The following is a 22227-nucleotide window of genomic DNA, read 5'->3' as shown; positions in this document are numbered from 1 at the left end:
TTACTAGATCAATCCAAAGGCCTTAATCCAGTCATTCCTCCATGCAAGAATGAGAAAAAGCATTAATGACATGAAGTAGGGCATATGCTCTAGTGTCCCCTACAAGTTTACCAGAGTCATAAAAAGTCCAATATTTCCAGGTTTTCTTGTTCTGTCATGTTTCACAAGTATAATTAATGCTTTATAATCCCACATTTAGTTGTCAATTTCTGAGTTGCTGTTTTTATTCATATTAATCTCCACCTCCCAAATCCAGTGTCTGCTTCATTTCCAACATACTGTTGGGTCTTGTAGTCAACACATGTGCTTTTGTCTCTCTCTCTCAAGTATTTCCCTTTGAAACATTGGAAAAGGTTTCACTGACACAGTCTTTATTACCAGAAGAACAAGAAGCAGAATCCCCTTCTGTTTCATAGCTCACTTTTTGTTGGAAAAACTTTTGTATTTCCTTCTTAGCATTTTCTGCATCAAAAAAATGATTGTCCCTCTAGGAAAGAATGTTCTGAAGTTAGCTGGGTACAGCAGTTTGAATATCACACCTGTTTGTCGACATTCCCTGATTAGTGGAATAAATGTACTCCTCTTCTGCGTGGTGTACACTGAATAGTAATTTTCCACAAACACACTGCTGTCTCCGCCTTTCAGTACTTTGTCCATCTGCCAAAGTTTTGTTAGAATCATCTCCTCCTGCTGGTAGGATTGCATCTTTACTGTTAAAGGTCTAGGTTGCTTTCTCGTGGCCAGGTTTGGAGCATGCACACAATGTGGCCTTTCAATTAACAACTCCTGCTGTGGAATACCAGTCCAGTAGCTTATTTGTGCTTTCATAAAATGAATACAGTTTGTTCCTTCCAACAGAAAATGTCAGGTTTTCCCTGCTTGCTTTGTACTCTAATTCTGTTATTTTTTGAATCCTCTCTTCTTGAGCAGTCTCATATTCAGCCAGCATTTTCTTCATTTCATCCTGTGATTTTTGCAGTTTTATCACCTCATCTGAATATCTGTTTAAAGCTTCTTCCATTTTTTCCAGCCTTTTATTATTTGAGTTGATATACTCCATCAGTGTTTAATTTACTTTAACCTGCTCTGAATACATTTTGACTTATTTTTCCTCTAGGTTACTGAAAGTCATATCTTGCACCAAAGCCAGAGCTTGCACTGCTTTTGCTGAGCAGCTACAGAATTCTTCCCAGTTATTGCTTTTTCTCACCTTTGTGATTGATTTTCTGTCTTCTTTGCTGATATCCAGGCAGTGCACTTAAAATCCAAGTTATTGAAGTTTACCAAAAATACAAGTTTACTGTCCCTCTCTTCTGAGTTTCTGTTTTCAAACTGGAAGAACTGAATTTAAGCTGTTATTCAATGTTCAGTCATCTTGGAAGTCTAATGGGCAGAATGTTGAATTGAAATGTTATACTTTTGCAGAGTGTGGGTCTGTGGTTAATCGTCTAAGAAAACATTCTTCAAACGGCTTTTAATTGAACATTAACCACCTAAACTCCTTTTTGTTGCATAGGCATTCAGCAGTAAATTAAATCATTGCATAGTTGTAGTTGGGCAACATCGAGAGCATCGGTTGATGCTGACAGCTAAAACTAAACAAAAATAACATTCTAAAAAACATCTTGTAAAGTGCACACTCTATAAAAATATAAGTAAACCTGCCCTTTGCCCACAATAGTTCAACATCAGAGTTGGTTGTTTGTGTGTGTGTGTGTATATATATATATATATATATATATATATATATATATATATATATATATACATAGTTCCACTTGAAAACATTGAAAACCCATAACATCTAAATTCGTAACATCTAAACCACAACACCTAAAACATCTAAAACTCATAACATCGAATCTCAAAACATTGAAAACTACAAAGCAACTATAAATAACATCCCGCAGAGGTTTTACTATGTTTATGCAGGGGGCAAGCCCCCCTGCACCCTTCATGTGGGGGGGCTCCACCCACACACCTCCCATAAATTCAGTATACCAACTCAGAGGTCGCACTACAGTGGGGGAAGAGTGAATTTCCTAACCCCACTGTAGTGCGACCTCGGAGTTGGTATATTTAATTTATGAGGGGTGTGGGGGGTGCAGGGGGCTTGCCCCCCTGCTTAAACATAGTAAACAGTGTGTGGGATGTTATTTATAGTTGCTTTGTAGTTTTCAGCGTTTTGAGAGTCAATGTTATGAGTTTTAGATGTTTTGGATTTTCGATCATTTGGTCTCGCTGTTTTGAATTTAGATGTTAGGGGCTTTCGATCATATGAAGTGGAACCGTATATGTATATATATACACACACACACACACACACACACGCACACACACACACACACACACACACACACACACACAGACACAGTCCATATAAAAATGTTACACACCCTTGTTAAAATGCCAAGTTTTTGTGATATAAAACAACGGGACCACAGTAAATCATTTCAAAACCTTTCCCACCTTTAATGTGACCTGTAACCTGTACAATTCAATTGAAAAACAAATCTGTTAGGGGAAAAAAATATAAAAAATAAAAAATGTGCAATACACTGGTTGCATAAGTGTGCACACCCTTAAACTAATAATTTGTTGTGTGTGTACCCCCTTAAACTAATACTTTGTTGAAACACTGTTTGATTTAATTACAGCATTCAGTCTTCTTGGGTAGGAGTCCATCAGCATGGCACATCTTAACTTGGTAATATTTGCCCACTCTTCCATGCAAAAGCACTCCAAATCAGTCAGATTGCGAGGGCATCTCTTGTGCACAGCCCTCTTCAGGTCACCCCACAGATTTTCTATTGGATTTAGGTCTGGGCTCTGGCTGGGCCATTCCAAAACTTTAATTTTCTTCTGGTGAAGCCATTCTTTTGTTGATTTGGATGTATGCTTGGGGTCATTGTCATGTTGAAAGGTAAAATTCCTCTTCATCTTCAGCTTTCTGGCAGACACCTGAAGGTTTTGGGCCAAAAGTGACTGGTATTTGCAACTGTTCATAATTCCCTCCACCTTGACTAAAGCCCCAGTTGCAGCTGAAGAAAAGCAACCCCAAAGCATGATACTGCCACCACCATGCTTCACAGTGGGGATGGTGTACTTTTGGTGATGTGAAGTGTTGTTTTTGCACCAAACGAACCTTTTGGAATTGTGGCTGAAGAGTTCAACCTTGGTCTCATCAGACCATAACACATTTTTCCACATGCTTTTGGGAGACTTGATGTTTGCAAATTTTAGCCGGGCCTGGATGTTTTTCTGTGTAACAAAAGGCTTCCATCTTGCAACCCTACCCCATAGACCAGATATATGGAGAATACGGGAGATTGTTGTCACATGTATTACACAACCAGTACTTGCCACATGTATTACACAACCAGTACTTGCCAGAAATTCCAGCAGCTCCTTCAGTGTTGCTGTAGGTCTCTTGGCAGCCTCCCTGACCAGTTTTCGTCTGGTCTTTTCATCAATTTTGGAGGAATGTCCAGTTCTTTGCAGCGTCACTGTTGTTCCATATTTTCTCCACTTTTTGAGTGACTGTCTTCACTATGTTCCATAGTATATCCAGTGCTATGGAAGTTGTTTTGTACTCTTCAACAATGAGATCCCTTTGACAGTTTGTAAGCTGTCTGTGAACTATGGCTTTTGCTGTAGCAGGCAACTGAGTAAATGTTAAGAAAATCATACTAGGACAGCTGAACATTAGTGGGGTTAATCAGAGTCGCTTTAATTGATGGCAGGTGTGTACCCAAGAAGACTGAATGTTGTAATTAAATCAAAAGGTGCTTCAGCAAAGTATTACTTTAAGGGTGTGCACACTTATGCAACCAGCGTATTGTACATTTTTTATTTTTTTATATTTTCCCCTTAACAGATTTGTTTTTCATTTGAATTGTACAGGTTATAGGTCACATTAAAGGTGGGAAAAGTTTTGAAATGATTTATTATTGTCTCATTTTTTTAATATCACAAAAGCCTGGCATTTTAACAGGGGTGTGTAAACTTTTTATATCCACTGTGTATGTGTGTGTGTGTGTGTGTGTGTATATATATATATATATATATATATATATATATATGGGTCTACTTTACATGTAAAATAAACACAAAAAACAACCAACACTTACCTTAAAACTGTTAGCAGGGGGACAGGCCCCCCTGCACCCCCCCCCGTAACTTAAATATACCAACTCCGAGATCGCACTACATTGTGGAAGAGGGAAATTTTCCCAATGTTCTTCGTTCCCCATTGCTGCAGTCCTTACTATTGGGTAGTCCGCTGTCCCAGTCGGCCCGAATACCAGAGTATATGGCTGACGTCGGTCAGGGCGCATTAGACTGACGTCAGTACGTCAGGGTACTAATGCGCATGCCCGACGTCATCTCCTCAGTCTTTTTTGCCGCATGGTCCGATGCAGAAGCAGTTTTGCGAGTGCAGGTTGGCGTTCTGGAATATTTCCGAAACCGGAGTTTCAGACCGAATCAGAGTTGGCTAAGTACCCCGTTGGGGAACATTTTGTTTTTTTCTTGCCTCAGTATTTAACCGGATGTCAGAAAAAGTGAATAACTGTATTTCTTGTGGGAAACAGATACCTCATAGGGATTACCATACCTTGTGTATACCTTGTTTAGGGCCTGAGCACGACGTTGTTGGGTGCCGCTCTTGTGCTAGGTTTAACAAACGCACTATTAAGAGGAGGTTAGACTGTGCCAGGTTAGTGTTTGGAAAGCGTTGTAATTATAAAATGCCGTCGGATACTCCGACGCCCGCTTCGTCCAAGAAGCGTAAGGACAAAACAGTGAAGCCTAGGGTTGATGAACCGGCAGTCCCGGACGTCGGTTCTTTAGAAGGCTCAGTGGAGCCAGAGGTTTTGCCAGGAGTTTCTATGGAGTCTCAGGCAGAAACTTTACTGTTACAGGATGTGCCTTCTCAGGAGGTAGGCCAGGCTGAGGGAGCTTCTCAGGTAACTGTTCTTCCATCTCTTCCCAAGGTAGTTAGGGCCTCTCCTTCTGTTGCCAAACCTTCTTTGAGAGGTCGGCCAAGTTCAGTTTCAGTGGGGGCTTCTCCTAGCATTTCGGGTTCTGTACCTAAGAAACATATGCTTAAAATGGCAGAAGATTTGATTACTATGATTAGAGGTTCTATGCCCCCTCCTGATAAGCGGCCTAGGGTGGAACCGGAGTTTGATAGTTTTGAACAGTGTTCAGAGGCTTCTGAGTCTTCTGCGGAAGATTTGCAGGAGTATCCTGCTTATTCTGATTCTGATGTGGATGATTCCACTCCTACAGCTTCTCCTCCTGAGGATTTCTCATTTTCAGAGACTCTGCATTCCATGAGGGAGCACTTTAAATGGGAAGGCCAGGATTACTCTGATTCCAGGAAAAGGCTTAGGGAATTCTTGTTTTTGCCCCAGCATAGGCCCTTAGCTATACCTCCTGTGTTGAATGTGGTGGAGGATGTTTTTGCAGAGGCTTCCCTGAACCCTGATTCTTTGCCTCCTGCTCCTGTTAAACCTGATAGGTACTATAGGGTGCCCGAAGCTCATAAGTATTTGTTTGAGTCCTAGGGCGGACCCAGAAACGGTTTCTCAGGGACCTAAAGGTGTTAAGGCCTCTGTGGTTAAAAATCCTGTTCCCACTGATAAAGAGGCCAGGGCTTTGGATAGGTGGGGAAAGAAAGTATATACTTCTTCCACTCTAGCCATGAGAGCGTTGAATTGTCAGTTTCACATGCTAAAATATCAAAATTATCTCCTTTCACAATTGAAATCTAAGGTGGATGCTTTGGCGGAAGGGATTGAGTGTAAAGAGTTGCTGGATTTGGTTCATGTGTCTGAACAAGTGGGTAAGCATTCTTTGCAATGTGGTTTTGATGCTGTACAGGCCTCCTCGAGGGTGGCTGCCACTAGTTCTGTTCTTCGCAGGCATGCCTGGTTGAGGGATCAGAATTTAGCTGAACATGTTAAAACAAGGATTTTGGATGCTCCTTTACAGTCTGATGTGTTGTTTGGTTCGCCTGTGGAAGCAGTTTTAAAGAAAATGGAGGACAAAGCTAAGTCTATGCAAACTGTTAAAGATTTTTTGCAGGTGCAGCCACCGAAGTTTAGTAGAAATTGGCCTGCTAAGGGGTGGACTTTTCCTGTTTATGATTCCCAGTCTAGGGGTAGGTCTAGACGTGGTAGGGGCAGAGCTCAAGGTTCTTTTAGGCCTAGGACAGGGAGTTCACCTGCTCAGACTTCTGGTGAGGGCAGGGGTCAGTCCTTTCGTAAACAGACCCAATGACCTGCCTTTTCAGCTGCCAGTAGGTTCTCGTCTGGCAGCTCCTTTGGGAGGAAGACTGTCTCTTTTCAAAGAAAATTGGGATCTAATTACTCAAGACAGATGGGTGTTGGATATCATTCACCACGGTTACAGGTTTTATTTCCATACAATGCCCCCTTTCAAAGGCATGCCAGACGTTCCTCCTCCACAAAGAAAAGAGGCTCACAAGCAGATTTCTCAGTTACTCCAGATGGGGGCCATTCAGCCAGTCCCTGTATCAGAAAGGGGCCTAGGATTTTATTCTCGCCTGTTCCTAGTACCAAAGAAAGGGAACACGTGGAGACCAATTTTGGATTTATCTCTTCTCAACACTTATCTGGACATTCCCAAGTTCAAGATGTTGACGTTACAACAGCTTTTACCTCTGCTGGGCAAGGATCACTGGATGGTAACTTTAGATCTCAAGGAAGCTTACCTTCATGTGCCTATAAGGCTAAGTTGCAGGAAGTATCTGCGGTTTCGAGCTGGAAATTCTCATTATCAGTTCTCTGCATTGCCCTTTGGCTTATCTACTGCGCCCAGAGTATTCACAAAGGTTCTGGCTCCAGTGATAGCTTACTTCAGGCTACAAGGAATTCAAATCTATCCTTACTTGGACGACTGCCTGATTCTGGCTCAAGAAAAGGAAGACCTCTTACAGCATCTGGAATATGTTATAGCAGTGCTAAGATGCCTAGGGTATTCTGTGAACGAAATAAAGTCCAGTCTAGTACCCTCTCAAGACATGTGCTTTCTGGGTGTGAGACTGAATACAGCAGCCCAGATGGCCTTTTAACCCCGGACAAACAAAAGAGTCTATCACTTTACTTCCATCAACTATCTCATCAGTCCGTGCTGACTGCAAGGACAGTCCTTCAAGCATTAGGGTTCATGGCATCTTGTATTCTGGTGCTTCCCAATGCCAAACTGCATATGAGGAAGCTACAATGGTATCTCAAAATGTATGGACACAGCACTGCCAGGATTTGGACACTGTCATTCAAATAATACCTTGCCTTCAAAAAGAATTTTTGTGGTGGGCTCAGGAATGTCACCTAAACAAGGGACTCTCTGTGACCCGGCCAGAGGCGAGTCAGATTTTAACGACAGATGCCTCGGACATTGCTTGGGGAGCTCATCTAAATGGAAAGTGGATACAAGACAAGTGGCCTGCCAGACTACAGCATCTACATATCAACATGAAGGAGATGTTAGCAGTCCAGTTTGCATTAATGGCTTTCAAGGAGTTACTTCTTCCAGGGCAGGTGTTGATTCTAACAGACAACACAACTGTCATGTGGTACATCAACAAGCAAGGGGGAACACATTCTTATCCTCTATGCAGGCAAGCAATGATTTTATGGGAGATTGCTAAGCTTGCAACTGACTCTTCAGGCAAGGTTTCTGCCGAGCACAGAACTCCTTAGCAGATGTGTTAAGCAGACAAATCATGGATCCCCACAGTGGAAACTGGATCTTCATGTATTTCAGAAATTGACAGTGTCATGGGAACTCCAGACATAGATCTGTTCGCTTCTCCACTAAACCACCAGCTGCCAAAGTATTGCACAAAGGGGTTTCATCACACAGCTTGGAAAGTGGATGCTCTGTCTTTCAGTTGGAAAAACCTTCATGTGTATGCCTTTCCACCTCTGCCTCTTCTTCCAAAGGTACTATTAAAGGTCAGACAAGACAGGCCAAGGATGATTTTGATAGCTCCAGATTGGCCTCGGCAACACTGGTACCCACTACTACGGAGTCTAGTAAAGAAGCCTCCATGGCCTTTACCTCTGATTCCTCATCTGTTATCTCAGAAGGATGGTCATCTGCTCAATGTCAAGCTTCACTCTCTTCATCTCACAGCCTGGCATATTCTGTGTTGAAACACAGCAGGTCTCAACTTCCTCAACAGGTTTTAAATGTGATTATGGAAGCTAGAAGACCTAGTACAAGGAAAGTGAAAAATGGAAGAGATTTTTATTTTGGAGTACAGCAAAGAATTTGGAGGTTTCTGAGCCTAATTTGAGTGTGGCTCTTCAATATCTTACTGAGTTATTGGACAGAGGTTTGTCCTTCTCTTCCATTAAGATTCATGCTGCAGCAATTTCAGCTCACTATGATTGTGACCCACCATTGTTTTCGCATCCTTTGTTCAAGCAGTTTCTTAGAGGGGCAAAGAATATAAGACCCCCACGTAGAGCTCCTACTCCTGCTTGGGACCTCAATTTTGTGTTGGAAAAACTTACTCTGCAACCTTTTGAGCCTGCGGCTACTGCTGAAATGAAATACTTGTCATGGAAGACTGCTTTTCTGTTGGCTATTACTTCTGCAAGAAGGGTGTCTGAGTTGCAGGCCCTTATGGCAGTAGAGCCCTTTTTGATTTTCCATAAGGATAGGGTATCATTACGTACTAATCCTTCCTTTATGCCTAAGGTGGTTTCTAGTGTGGCTTTAAACCAAACTATTCATTTGCCTACTTTTTATGCAGACCCCCAAAATAAAGGGGAAAAGATTTTGCACACTTTAGATGTACACAGGCAATTGCGTTATTATTTAAGCAGGACTAAGGATTTTAGGCAGTCTCAGCAGTTGTTTGTTTCTTTTGCTTTGAGTTCGCAGGGCAAGCCTGTATCAAAACAAACTATTTCTAGGTGGATTGGCTTTTGCATTGCATTTTGTTATTCCCATCATGGCAAGGAGATTCCAGCTGGGATTAGGCCTCACTCCACTAGGGCTACTGCCACTTCAACAGCATTTCTAAGGGGTGGCAACTAAGGATATTTTGGAAGCAGCTACTTGGAGTTCAGTGCATACTTTCTCTAAGCATTATCACCTTCCTATCTACTCTAAGTCTAGGGCTGGTTTTGCCACAGCTGTTTTGCAAGGCATGTTGTCAGCTCCTGCTTCTTTATGATTTGCCAGCCTCCCTTACCTCTGCTTTGGGATTCTACCCAATAGTAAGGACTGCAGCAATGGGAACGAAGAACATAGTACAGTTTTGTACCTACCATAAATGTAGATGTTCGAGGATCCCCATTGCTGCAGTCCAATTACCCTCCCTCCTTCCCCTCTGGTTTTAGGGGTGGTTGTGTAGGTGAGGTTACATGCTGATATTTTTGTATATATTCTTGTATATATTGTATATATTTTTGGTGCAGGTATTTTGGGCCTTGTCTTTTTAGGGTCTTCTGACATCTGGGGCAAGAAAAGACTGAGGAGATGACGTCGGTCATGCGCATTAGTACCCTGACGTACTGGCGTCAGTCTAATGCGCCCTGGCCGACGTCAGCCATACTCTGGTATTCGGGCCGACTGGGACAGCGGACTACCCAATAGTAAGGACTGCAGCAATGGGGATCCTCGAACATCTACATTTATGGTAGGTACAAAACTGTACTTTCTGCAGTGTACGGAGATAGCGGTTCCCCATGGTCGGCTTTTCAAAAGTCGATCATATGGTTTCGGCCATATGAAAGTTGACTTTGTGAAAAGTCGACCATGTAAAGTAGACCCATATATATATATATATATATATATATATATATCTAACATACATTAAGCAGGGGGTGTGGGGGGTGTAGCCCCCCACAACAGAAACATTACTTCAACAACAGACATTCTGAGACCCCACACCCCGGCTAATTATAAATAAAAACTCTGAGGTTGCACTAAAGTGTAGAAAGGGCAGGTTTCCTTGTAGCTATGTTACCGTGGTAACACTTCCTTTGTTAGCCAACTATAACTCTGCAATGTTTTAATTTGCAATGGAGTGTCTATGTGATGAAAAGGAATTTCAGTGGTTAGCATTCAATTAAAAATTGTTCGAAGAATGTTTTCTTCAACGATGAATGACAGACCTGCAGAGTTTAATATCATGTCTGAAATATACATGTAATACATTGCTACATACAAGAGCATACTGAGTTGAAAAACAAACTGTGCTGTAAGAGTACACCCATCTAAATGAGTTTCCTTGAATCCTGTGACGGGTGTAATCATCCCCAACTTACCATGACCATTTTACTTCAAATGCTACCTGTGTGGATCAGAAACTTGCGTTATAGGTGGATTTGATTTAAGAGGTGGATAGGATATTTGGCTTAGTGTGCACAATAATAAAATGTATTTGTTTCCCAAACTGGTGAGAGCAAAATCTTTTAAATGTACTCTGCCATCCCACTCTGTTACTGTATTTGCATCTGCAGGCAACAGTCTTCTGCAGTAAAACAGTTTTATTCCACATAAATTCTGCCATTAGTCTCTATTGCTAAGTGGCCTGGAGAGCTGCTGTGTGAGCTTCACAGTTGCTACATAAATAAAATTCATTATCTGTACTGAAGCCCAACAGTAGTTTTAATAATTGCACTGGAGACCCACAGATTGTGTAGAGTTTATTTCTTTTGAGAGACACATTTGGAGGAAAAATAATTACCATGCATCTTTTACAAGACTTGGCGCAAGATGATTGTCACTGTTGAAGTGACACCTCGACCCCATGTGCAAAGAGGGAAAAGGGTTTTGAGGATGGATGCGTGAATGGATGTCATTGTTGCTATGGTCTGCAGTTTTACCTACTTGTGGGCTTCATGTTTTGCTAAATGTATGGGCTTGGTATTTTTGTCAGATAGATATAGAGTGATAAATTTATGGATGGCTTGATTTATCTATCTGTGTGTGTGTGTGTGTGTGTGTATATATATATATATATTGATATATATATATATATATATATATATATATATATATATATATATATATATATATAGGTGTATAGTTTAGTTATATATTTGATTATGCCATGAAAAAATACTGAAAGCACAGAACATTGAAAACTCTTACTATTGAATTTCAAAATATCTAATAAGCCTGTCTAGCTTAAAATATCTTCTGTCATACATCACAACTAAAAATAAAGATCAAGTGTCATCTTGCTAGTTGCACTGTTGGGGAAAGGGATTTTTCATAATTTAATATGTAGGACTAGGGGCATGGGTAGGTTGAGGGTCAGAGTTAGCACGTGTGAGTAAGCTGCCCCCCCCCCCCTGCTCCTTAAATTCAAGTTCTTCCAAAAGCAAGTTAAAAAAATGAAAGCTATGATAATAACTGGTATAGTAAAGTAGGGATGGTCCACACCTTTCTCTTACACTCATTTCTACCATACCACTGAACAAAGCAGTTTAACCTAAAAGCACAGCTGTGAAATAATGTGTAATGAGTTCCATGTTGTAGATGGACAATTCTGCAGTAAACAAACATAAAGATCTACAGTTCAGAGAGTATTTAGTGCTGTAGGCAGCAGGTTAGTTCTTTGATATTATGTGGGAAATTTGGGTGAGGTGGGGGTAGTATATTTGATAGACAATACAGTCCTGTAACAAGAGAGTGTTATAGGGAAGGGGCACTGGAGAGGATTTAGTGAAGCACAGCACATCATAAAGAGAGATGGGTGGTTTTAATGCTGACGCAAAAGAAACCTTGAACATTAGCGGTGCTGTGGCAGTTTGAATTCCATAGTGTTTGGCTAATGTACACCAGAACTCATGGATATCTAGTCCAGATCTTGGATCACGGAATAACACTGAAGAGTTGATGACTAGATTCTGATTGTTGAGCAGGATCATTGAGCTGCTTAAAATGAATGGAGTACATGTGGATTTTTTTTTCCTGGAGAGTAGAGTCATAATTGTTTAGAAGAAAATCACTCTGTGCTGTTTGCATTTAGGAGTGTTTGTGGGAAGAAAAAGCTACATGATACAGTTGTTTTAAGTAGATTTTGCAAAGATGCTGTGAAAGGCTGAAACCAAATTGAAGATGGTTTCAGTTTACCTTATTTATTGCTGTGCTATTGCACCTTTTGACTTTTTACTTGGGTTTTAATGTTCCCTGTTTGTATTTTGTATTTAGTACTTGCACTTTCTTTAAATTGTTTTGTATTTAGTGCTTGCACTTTTTTATGCATCTTACCCCAGGTCTTGGCTGAAAAAGGTCCACTTTACCTGCCTGGTTATCAAATCTGTAGACTAATTTATTGTTGGCATGTGACTACCTTGCATCTTTGAAAAGATTTTAGTACTTCCAAAGACATGCATCTGGAGCATTTCTTCCCGGGCCTACGCTGAAAACAGGCTCTGTGGAACCTAGTCGGACTTTCCCGGTCAACAAATGATAAATAAATAAATAAAATAAAATACTTAATAGGCTTCTACGATTCTGCCATTGTATTTATTCAGTGCTAAAATGGGTGTCAAAAGTTGGGAAGAGGTTAGGGTTATGTGTAGCAGACATTCTAAAATCAAACTGAAATGCATTGGTAAATGATATCTGTTGTCTGTGATATTTTTGCATCTGTTTGACAAAATTATCTGTGTTTTTTGTATTTTTTTTCTAAAGGTGCAACTTTTGCAGCATTTGGACAGGCAAAACCAGTGGTAACTCCATTTGGCACAATGGCAGCACCTCAAATGACTAGTAACCCTTTTATGGTAAGATCAAGTTTGTAATAGTTGACTGGAAGCATTACTGTTTTACAATTCTGAGTACAGAATTATGGTAGTAAATGTATAAAGGAAATGGATGCACAACTCATATATTCTAGTTGTTGTAGTCATTAGGTAAGAGATGATGAGAGATTAATTCTAAATCATAATGTGTGCCTTCTCTTCAGGGAAGAAGGGCCAGTACTAGATGGCTCCCTTTGTAGATGTCACTGATGGACTTTAATGGTAATGCAGTAGTGAATAGGTCCTTGACTGATGTAGTGTCACAGATGCTTTTCCTACATACTCCAATATTTTGCACTTTTTTTGCAAATGAGATTTAAGACTTAGCTGCCACTGAGCTTTGTATTATAGTTCTGTTTTGATTCCCTTAGTTTCTCCTTGCATACCATGTTTCTCACTTAGCTAGACTATGTTCCTGAGTTACCTCTATAAAATAGCATTGTGTCTTCTAAGGGTTATCTAATTAATAAATGAATGAGTAAATGGAGAACACTATCTGAGCTGATCACGTGATACCAGATTTCTTGATCCTCCATATTTCTGTCAGGGATACTTGGAGGCATGCTGTCTTACAGGCATTTCATAGTGATCATGGCAGATAAGGTGTACTGAGAAAATACATTTTTGGTATCCTTGTAATCTTCCTGAAATACTCAGGTTCCCTTTGCAATGGAGACCCAAAGTTTCAGTACAATAGCATGACCTGCTCAGGGTTATATATTGAGCAGAGTGGACCTGATGAGATTAAAACACTGGTCTCAAGTTTTACACCTTAGACTGTTAACCGCTTGTCATCTTCCCAAGAAGGGAGGACGGCACTCTTTATAAGCCCAGCAACACAGTGTTGCCTTGTATGGAATGTTAGGAATTATGACATATCTGAAGTTTTAGGCTAGTCCATCCCAGATATTGAAGGTAAAGCCACAGGCTTAAGTATGTGCCAGTACAGAATGACTTAGCAGAGGCTATCCTTCCTGAAGGAGGAGCTTCAAAACTTCACGCTGGATCCCCCTTTCATGGAAGTTTTCTTCAGCCCTCACTCTCAGGATTTAATGTATGACTTCCAGAAGAGGAAAAACATCTCCACAGCAGTGAAGGATGCTTAGGATCCAACTTCAGCACATATACCTCCTTTTCTAGGCATAGCCATTCCCTGTAAGAAAAGAAGCTTCCTGTTTGACCAAGGAAGGCCTTGAAATATCACATAGTGTTGCCTGTTCTTGTGACAGCCAAGTAACTTGAGAAGATATCACTGCTTGCAATGGCATTCACAGCTCTAACTGTGATCTGGGTTGCCCACGAGGGTGCTGATTCTCTAAGTTTTCTTCACCGTGGAGAACTGCCATAAAAGAGTTGTGATTTCTCAGTGTGGTCTAGGCCAGTCATGTCTTACAGCTGTTTGGCTTTCCCCAAGAATGAGCAACAATTAGAGACCAAACTCATTCTGCAAAGCTGTAGAGGCAGGCACAGAAAGCACTTCTGAAGGGCACTGCAAAACCTGTCATTCATCTGGAGTGACAATTTTTATTCCTGCTTTTTTAGGTCTGAAGGGTTTAGACACGTTCTGTACCATCCTTCTCCTTGGTGACTTCAGCCACTACATTCTGAGCATCATGTTCTAAATGGTGACATTCCTGGGGATCATGCCACTCCTTGCCGCATTGTGTCTGGTTGCTAATGTCATGTGAGGAATGTTTTCGTCACATCATTGTCTGAGATCTGCACAAGAAATTCCTTCGGTTCTTTTGAGGTGGGCATCTTATCCAGTACAAGATGCTAGCATTTTAACTTTTTTCTGTGCCCCGAGTAACAATAAAGGTGCTGGCCATAGTGGCCAAAGTTTTGTAGTTGAAGGATTTTCCTGTGTTCCCAAGTCTTGACAACTGGTTGTTGGTAGCATCTTAGAGTAGATGCTACCATGGTTGCAGGCCCTGATTCTGATCTTGAACTGCAGAAGTCTACTCTGATCCCATCTCCGGTGATTGCCTTTATTGGGGTGAGCTCAGCAATACCTGCTCTCAGTAGTTCCTACATACAGAGTGTGTCTAAAAAGTCTTGAGTTTGGCATCCTTGATTATGTAGAAGAGGTTGCAAGTTCAGCCCTGAAGCAGTTACTGTCCTTAATAGCTACCTCTTGTCTTTATTGTGCTGATTGCATACCTGAGGATGAGCATTGCAGTGGACTGAGAGGTGTGAGTAGCTGCAGTGCCACCACATACTCACTGATGTATAGATTTTTGTAGATGTCAGAACCAGGTTGCTGAGACTTAGCCTGATGCGCATGTCCCCACCAGTCTTCATGTGGGCTTCCTATCCCTGCAGCCAAACCATGACACAGTGTTTGTCACTGACAGTATTTTTTCACAGGTGATAACACCCAAGGCCAACTTCTCCATTGAAACTGTTTCTCCCCTGTGAGCTCATACAACTCCATCTCAGCTTAAAGAAGGCAAACTTCCAACTTATAGCTTTTTGCCAAGCCCTTCTGTGTCGTCCACACAGTAATAAAAACTTCCTGTGATTTCCTTGAAAATAACCCTGTAAACAATTGCTCATTATTATTTGGTCACTTCAACTATCCCTCCATAGATTGGAGTGCCTACACTACTAATGTAGGTTATACCCAGTGCTACTTTAATTTGGCTAACAAGAACACCCTGGCTTTACCTGTCCTCAGTCTCACCAGTGGTTGGAACATTCTTGATCTGGTATTTATAAATTTAACCTGCCTGTCCATTCCCTGGACAGTCTCTCATTAGTTAAGTCGGACCACTTACTGGTTACCTTTATCTTAAGAGCATCTACTCCCATGGTACCCAACATCACTCTCTTTATATACTTAAAAAAAGGCAAATCTTTTACAGTTATATGACGCAGTTTCTAAATTCAACCACAAAATCTCCACAGTTGTCCAGGGTTTTTAGCTACATATGGTTAGGATCTTTATGCCCACTTAGAGAAATGCATTGACTGGGCAGTCCATGCTAGAACCAACTATAGTGGTAAATCCAAAGACAAACCACCCTGGCAGTCAGTCAGTATAAACAAACTGTATAACAAAAGGAAGAAACTATTCAGCTTACCATATAAGGTCAGAACCCCTCTACACAAAGCTAATATAAACTTCACTATGAAACGAAAGACAAGTATAAAGACCAGCAGTGCCCCATTAACTAAAGCTAGTAACTTAGTCAAAGGACAAATACAAGCCTGTGTTAGCAAAATAAGATATAGTTAATCCACACTACTTTGAACGTTTCAATAATGGTACCTCTCTCTTTTCCTCAAAATATTGCTAACATGCTAGCAAAAAAATTTGCAAGCAACTTGTGCATTGAAACAGTCATCCCATCTCCAGATATCTGAGTCATCCCCACCATCACCAAGGATGACGTCCATAAGGTGCTCTCAAAGACAAAAAACACTTCTTCCATGAGTCCTGGCAGTATATCTTTTCAAATATGTCGTCACTGCCTCCTCCTTGAATTTGTTTAACTTAAGCCAGTTTACAGGCTGTGTCCCTGAATACTAGTGAGCTGCATTAGTAATGTCCTTACACAAGAGTGGACCCACAACAGCTAATGATAATTACAGAGTCTGTAACCTTTACAACTCTTATCTGTAAAGCCATGGAGCACATTATTGCCAACCTCAGAAATCACATCATCAAAAATCTTTAGACTCAACTTGCAGCAACTGGGCTTTGTGTGCAGTAAGTCATACCTGCTATATCTTGTTAGCTTGCTTGAAGAAGTCGCACAGGCAGTGGAGAGTAGGCACACTCTTCATGCTGCCTTTCTTGGTTTGGCCATGAGTTTTGACACCATACCCCATGACGGAATCACAAATAAGCTTAATAGATTAAACATTGATCCCTATATGATAAGATAGGTGGCAAATTGGCTCAAGGACAAGAATGCACATTGTCAGAGTTGATGTCTCCTTAGAGAGATGGTGGTCTGTGTTAGGCCCCCTCCTGTTTAGCATTTATTTTTCTGATCTCAAAACTAGCAAAACTAATCACTGGTTAAATACATTTGATGTTGACTGCAAGCTAGGGGTAGTTTTCAAGTCAACCCGCAACACCTGTACCCTTCAGAATAAATTAAATTAATTAAAACTAACACCTGGTGCTTTGGAAAAGAACTTGAACTAAGTGCCAATAAGTTATTTATTTTGGGAAACGGCAGATTGCTTCATCTTCAACATTGCTGTATGTGTTTAAACCCCAAGTTAGATATACATACTATTATAATTTCTTTTTTGTTAATCCTGTTGTTTCTAATACTGTTGGAACTGTCTGAATATCTTTCTTCCACATTGCTGTAGTTTCTGTCTTCAAATCCGGACTTTTTTTTTTTTACTTTGAGTCTCTCTTATGTGTGATACTGTAATTGCTAAGTGTAGCAGTTTCAAAGATCAATGCTTCTTTTGCATTTTTTCATGAACTACTACATGTGATTTTCTCACATCTGTTTGTTGAACCATTGGTAATGGGTGATAACCACCAACAAGAACCCTAAGTACTCTACAGCCCACAGACAAAGACGTCATGACAAATGTCCACTGCAAACCGCAACATTTATTTTCCACACCTAGTAACCATTTTAATGCATGATGAAGGTTATATGTATTATTGGTTTTAAAGGTTTTAGATGAAGTCCTGTTATTTGTTTAGGACGAAAGCACATTAATTTGTTTTAAATTTTGTTCAACTGAATAATGTATGTTGTAGCGTGGAAAAGCAACTTTGCAGTTTGCAGTGAACATTTGTCATGAATTCTTTGCTTCTGTGGGCTGTAAATTGCTTGGGGTTCTCGTTGATGGTTATTGGTGTTCTTGGAATCCCTCAATCCATCTTTTGTTCTTTAGTAGTAGGTGATCCCATGTGATGTACACTTCATTATCTATAATGCTTTGTTGTTTATTTTTACAGTGTTTCTCAGCTACTTGTAAATTATAGTGTTTGTACAATTCCCAGTGCAACAGTCTTCCACATTTTTGTGCCTTTCAGTGTACAGGCCCTCTGCCATGTCTGTATTGCTCCCAGCAACAAGGTGTATGACTGTTTATTTATTTATTTATTTTTTACAGAACCTACATTTGTCGTTTTCTCCCATATGTTCAGTGGACTTTGTAAACCAAGGTGTACGTAGTCCACTGTCCTAGGCTGCCATTATTAACCTTTCATTCTTTGGTTTCAGTTCCTCTCCTTAACCATCCCTGCTTCAAATCCTAGTCAACATGTTGTTCAGAGAGATCACTGTACCTTCTCATCTGATCCTTCTCCTGATATTCTTGCTTTTGTGTTTTGAGGCATATTCAGTTGCAGACTGTTTTTATTTCTGCTTTTGATTTGATTTCCATATAAGTAACAAGTTATATGCAGACAGTATAAACTACCTACAAGACATCACTCTTCTTGGTGTAGAATTGTCATATAACCTCACTTCACAATCAGTGCAACAGAACATTCATCCTCAAAACTAGGACCTGCAGAATGAAACTTCTTACAGCAAATATTCAAATTTGGTCTTCAGTACAGTTGTTGACATCATCCCTAGTATAACATGTTAAGGTGCCAGCTGTTCATAATTTCTATCCCAGCCATACCTAACACACTCCATCTACTTACTGATGTCATCACACCCATTATTCCATAGCTCTGTATACATGCAGATCAGATTTTCAGATTAGATTTCATTGTATTACTCTTCCTTCAGTGTTTTTGTTAATTATACTTTTTGTTTAGACTGCTGAAATTACCTTGTAATTTGTGCGTCTGAATACTCTGATACTGTGACATGATTTTTAAGGCGTTTACTAATAGTATACTTGAATTTGTGTATGTTCTGAAGAAGTTTGGTAATAATTAGTATACATTGAAAGTGCTCAAGAGTATTTCGTTTGGACGTTTTTAATACCGTTTCCCTTTCAGGTTAGTTTTTCATTATTTGGTGGTACACATTTTTTGTCTGTTAGAATATATGTATCATAAATCGGGTATTGCTTAACTAATATGGCTTTTTTGTGTCTACATTGTATGTAGTATCTGCTGTATAACTTGAGTGAATAGCCTGCTACATGATTTACCATACTTGAAATGTACCCGTACAGATCCAAAAGGAGATGGAGAATATTTCAAATTGAAATGATAATATACCTAGTGGATCATAATTTTGCAACCAGCTCTAAATATTATTAATGTTATTCAACATTTGCATGTAATTATCGACATTTGTTGTAATGTACACACTCGTATGTGTGTCTCTCTGTGACCGAGTTGAAGGCTGGAAGGGTGAATGCTGATCAGACCATATCAAATTAAATTTTGATGGAGTGCTTAAATGAAAGTTTTTTTCTGTTTTACTCGTGTCCCATTTGCTGACTGTTTCTGGCTAAGAAGGGTAGAAAGGGACTTTCTTGGGTGACAGAGGACACGATCTCCCATCAGATGCCTTTGGAAAAATACAAACATCACTACTTCATTGTTTCAGTGAGTTTACTGAAGAGAGATTGATGCATTTTATTTATGATCCTGTTTCTTGCACCGAGGTTGCCGCTTCTGCATTAAAAACTGGTATGAAGGCTAAATGAAAAAAAAACATTTTTCTTTAAAAGCAGTAATGTATTTTTTTCATTGCTTCTGTTGGTGGTCATTGGTTTAACATCTGCAGCACTGGTGATCAGTGAGAGTTTTCATTCACCTCATAAGGTCAGCCATTGTTGCTCGAGGGAGGTAATTGAGGAAAGGGGATCGTTTGAGGTGTATACCCAGATGTTTTTAGCTATGCTACCTGTGCTGTACATATTTAGTTTGTGGTATGGACTGCTGCTTCCCCTCTTGCTGACATCACCAATTGTCTACTCATCATAGATTTTGGAATAGGCATGGCTGACAGGTTATCATACTAGTAACTTTTGAAGTGTAATGTTTTAGTTTTTGGTGGTGTGTAGCCAAATATGGGAGATGATCTACTATGAAAAAATCAAAGCAAGTGGGTTATGACAGTTAAGGAAGAGAGGACTAAGATAAATACTGTACACTTGCTGGCTTGCAGAAATGAAAGCTAAACCTTGCAGATTTCCTTAATGAAAGGGCTACTACAAATTGATGATTTAAGTTTCTTTCACCACAGTTGAAAACATGTTGCAAGTAATTTAAAATGCTTTAACTCCTTTTGTGAGTCAAAACAATACTTTTTGCTTGACAAATGACTCTTGGGTAGTTGAGGTGATTGCTTGGCTTCCACTGTGACTGAAGTCCCATCTCGCTGATTTCAAGTGGACAGGAACTCATAATTTGTTTTTGCAGGGGAGAAAGCCCTCAATGACCCCCCCCCAACATGGGAGCAAATTCCTTACACCCCTGAACTTGTATATAGAAAATCACCAGCTGTACAAGCACAAAGAGAAAGGAAATCTCTTTAATTCTAATAAACCACTGTCAGCATACCTTTGGAAACTGGACCAGCAGCGATTTCCTATGAGAAACAGTGATTGGGTCGTTGAGCAATGGTACGCTGAAATTCACCACCTGGAAAGTCTACTTTACAGGCAACATTTTAGTTGATCACTTGAAAATTCAGAAAATTACTTGCAGTTAAAATTGGTTAGTAATGTAATATATAAACATGTATTATTTATTAGACTAATAAAGACATGTCGATCTTCAAAAAGAAAATGGCAGGAAACTAAAACTGTGACATTTGCTTGTGCTTAGAGATGTAACAATGGTAATGCACAATTCTGAACTGAATCCAGAAAATTGTAACTGTTACTTTTTTTGCTGTATTAGGTTAAGAGCATTCTGTTTTTGTAAATTATACAGCAAATTCAGAGGGTAAACTTACATATTTCTGTATAACCATTCTATGTTTTGATATTTATGAGAGAGTACCCTTTGATATGCTGAGAGACTAGGTGGTGAGGATCTTCTAATAGAGCTACTTGCACTTTTGTATCTTCTCTTAAGATGTTAAAGTGAGTAGCCAGATAGTTTAAGTGCATTAAATTATGTTAACTTGTTCATTTTCTCTTACAGGCAACAGCTCCAACTGGACAATTCCCTGCAGGTGGCTCTTCAACAAATCCTTTTTTATAGCCTTAAACATTTTGCAACAAGAACTCTTCCTTGGTTACTTACATTGTTGGCACCTCTTGCACTGTTGTCTTGTTTCACTGATCTTAGCTTTAAAAAGAAGAGAAGTCTTCAAAGGCCTGTGTTATGTAAGAGAGCAAGATAACGAGTGTAAAGTAAGGCCTTCATTCACACCCCTTATTTAACCTATGAATTGGCCGATGACCTAGCCAGCTGTATCATATATATTGAAATTGGCTAATTTTAAGTTATTGCAGATACCACATTCATTATGCTGCAGTACTGTACATATTTTTCTTAGGAAGTTAGCTATTTGTGCATATCAGTATTTGTAACTTTAACAATACATGGGTGAAAATGTTACTACAGGAAGAAAATGATCAGCCACTTTGAGTCTTTGCTGCTGTTTATCTGGGTATGGATGACCTAAATATTTTTTAACAATTGCAGTTTATAGCTAAGAAAGAAACCCCATATGTTTTATTAATTTCTCAAATAAAATTAAAAGACTTTCCTTCCAAATGAATACTCATATTTATATGCAGTTACATTCTAAGTAATGTTGCAGGGTACCAGTCCACATCAGAACTGAAAAAGCTGATATTGTTTTGCTACAAAGTTTGCAGGTGAAGAAAATAAATTAATATGCAAAAAGTCTCTTAGTGTCAGTTTTATTATAAAATATCAAAATACATATGTTTTAAACATGACTATATTTTAAAAAGTTAACCAAACAGCTTTTGTTTTGTCTTGATTGGTTTATTGAATGTAATTTAAAAACACCCTTCGTAGAGGGTCATAACACTAAATCATAACATTTTGTTTTATCACAGCTAGTGTGCGCATTTTCTAGGCAGGAATGTGTCAAGATAGTGGCATCTTCCCTATAAGGAACTAACACAGATGTTCATCGTGCATACAGCTGCAGTAATCACAGATGGGGTTTTCAGCCGTCAGGCGGTCCCTCGGTCGGCCGAATTCCAAAGTCTTGGTCCGGCGTCGGTTGTTGTCGCTTACTCTTCTGACGTCAGGAAGGCCAGAGTATATAAGACACAGCCGACGCCATGTTCTTCAGTCTTTTTTGCCGCGCGGTGCCCGAAGCAGAAGCAGTTCGCAAGTGCCGGTCAGCCAGCTCCTGAATTACGAAAATATTTGGAACCGAAGTCTTCCTTAAAGCTAAGTACCCCGTTGGGGAAACTTTTCTTGCCTCAGACCGATGTCAGAAAAAGTTAATAATTGTATTTCTTGTGGGAAGCAAATACCGCATAAGGATTTCCATTCCCTTTGCATACCTTGTTTGGGCCCAGACCATGACGTCTCGGG

The 22227-nt window shown here is 39.9% G+C and overlaps 1 protein-coding gene across 11 annotated transcripts in view; it reads left to right on the top strand.

Annotated features, from left to right (window-relative positions):
- AGFG1 (ArfGAP with FG repeats 1) overlaps positions 1 to 21561 on the top strand; it is a 1878478-nt gene extending 1856917 nt beyond the window's left edge. For all 11 annotated transcript variants that reach the window (XM_044070432.1, XM_044070431.1, XM_044070430.1 and 8 more), the window contains 2 exons: positions 12694 to 12785; positions 20848 to 21561. In XM_044070432.1, coding sequence (XP_043926367.1) covers positions 12694 to 12785; positions 20848 to 20907 — 152 coding nt within the window. In that variant the 3' untranslated portion in view covers positions 20908 to 21561. The remainder of the gene's footprint in view (positions 1 to 12693; positions 12786 to 20847) is intronic.
- The last annotated feature ends 666 nt before the right edge of the window (positions 21562 to 22227 follow it).

Source organism: Protopterus annectens, chromosome 4.part1, assembly GCF_019279795.1.
Source record: "Protopterus annectens isolate FY-2018-M chromosome 4.part1, PAN1.0, whole genome shotgun sequence".
NCBI lineage: Eukaryota > Metazoa > Chordata > Ceratodontiformes > Protopteridae > Protopterus > Protopterus annectens.
Note: the sequence above shows the minus strand (reverse complement) of the source record. Positions and strands in the feature narration are given on the sequence as shown.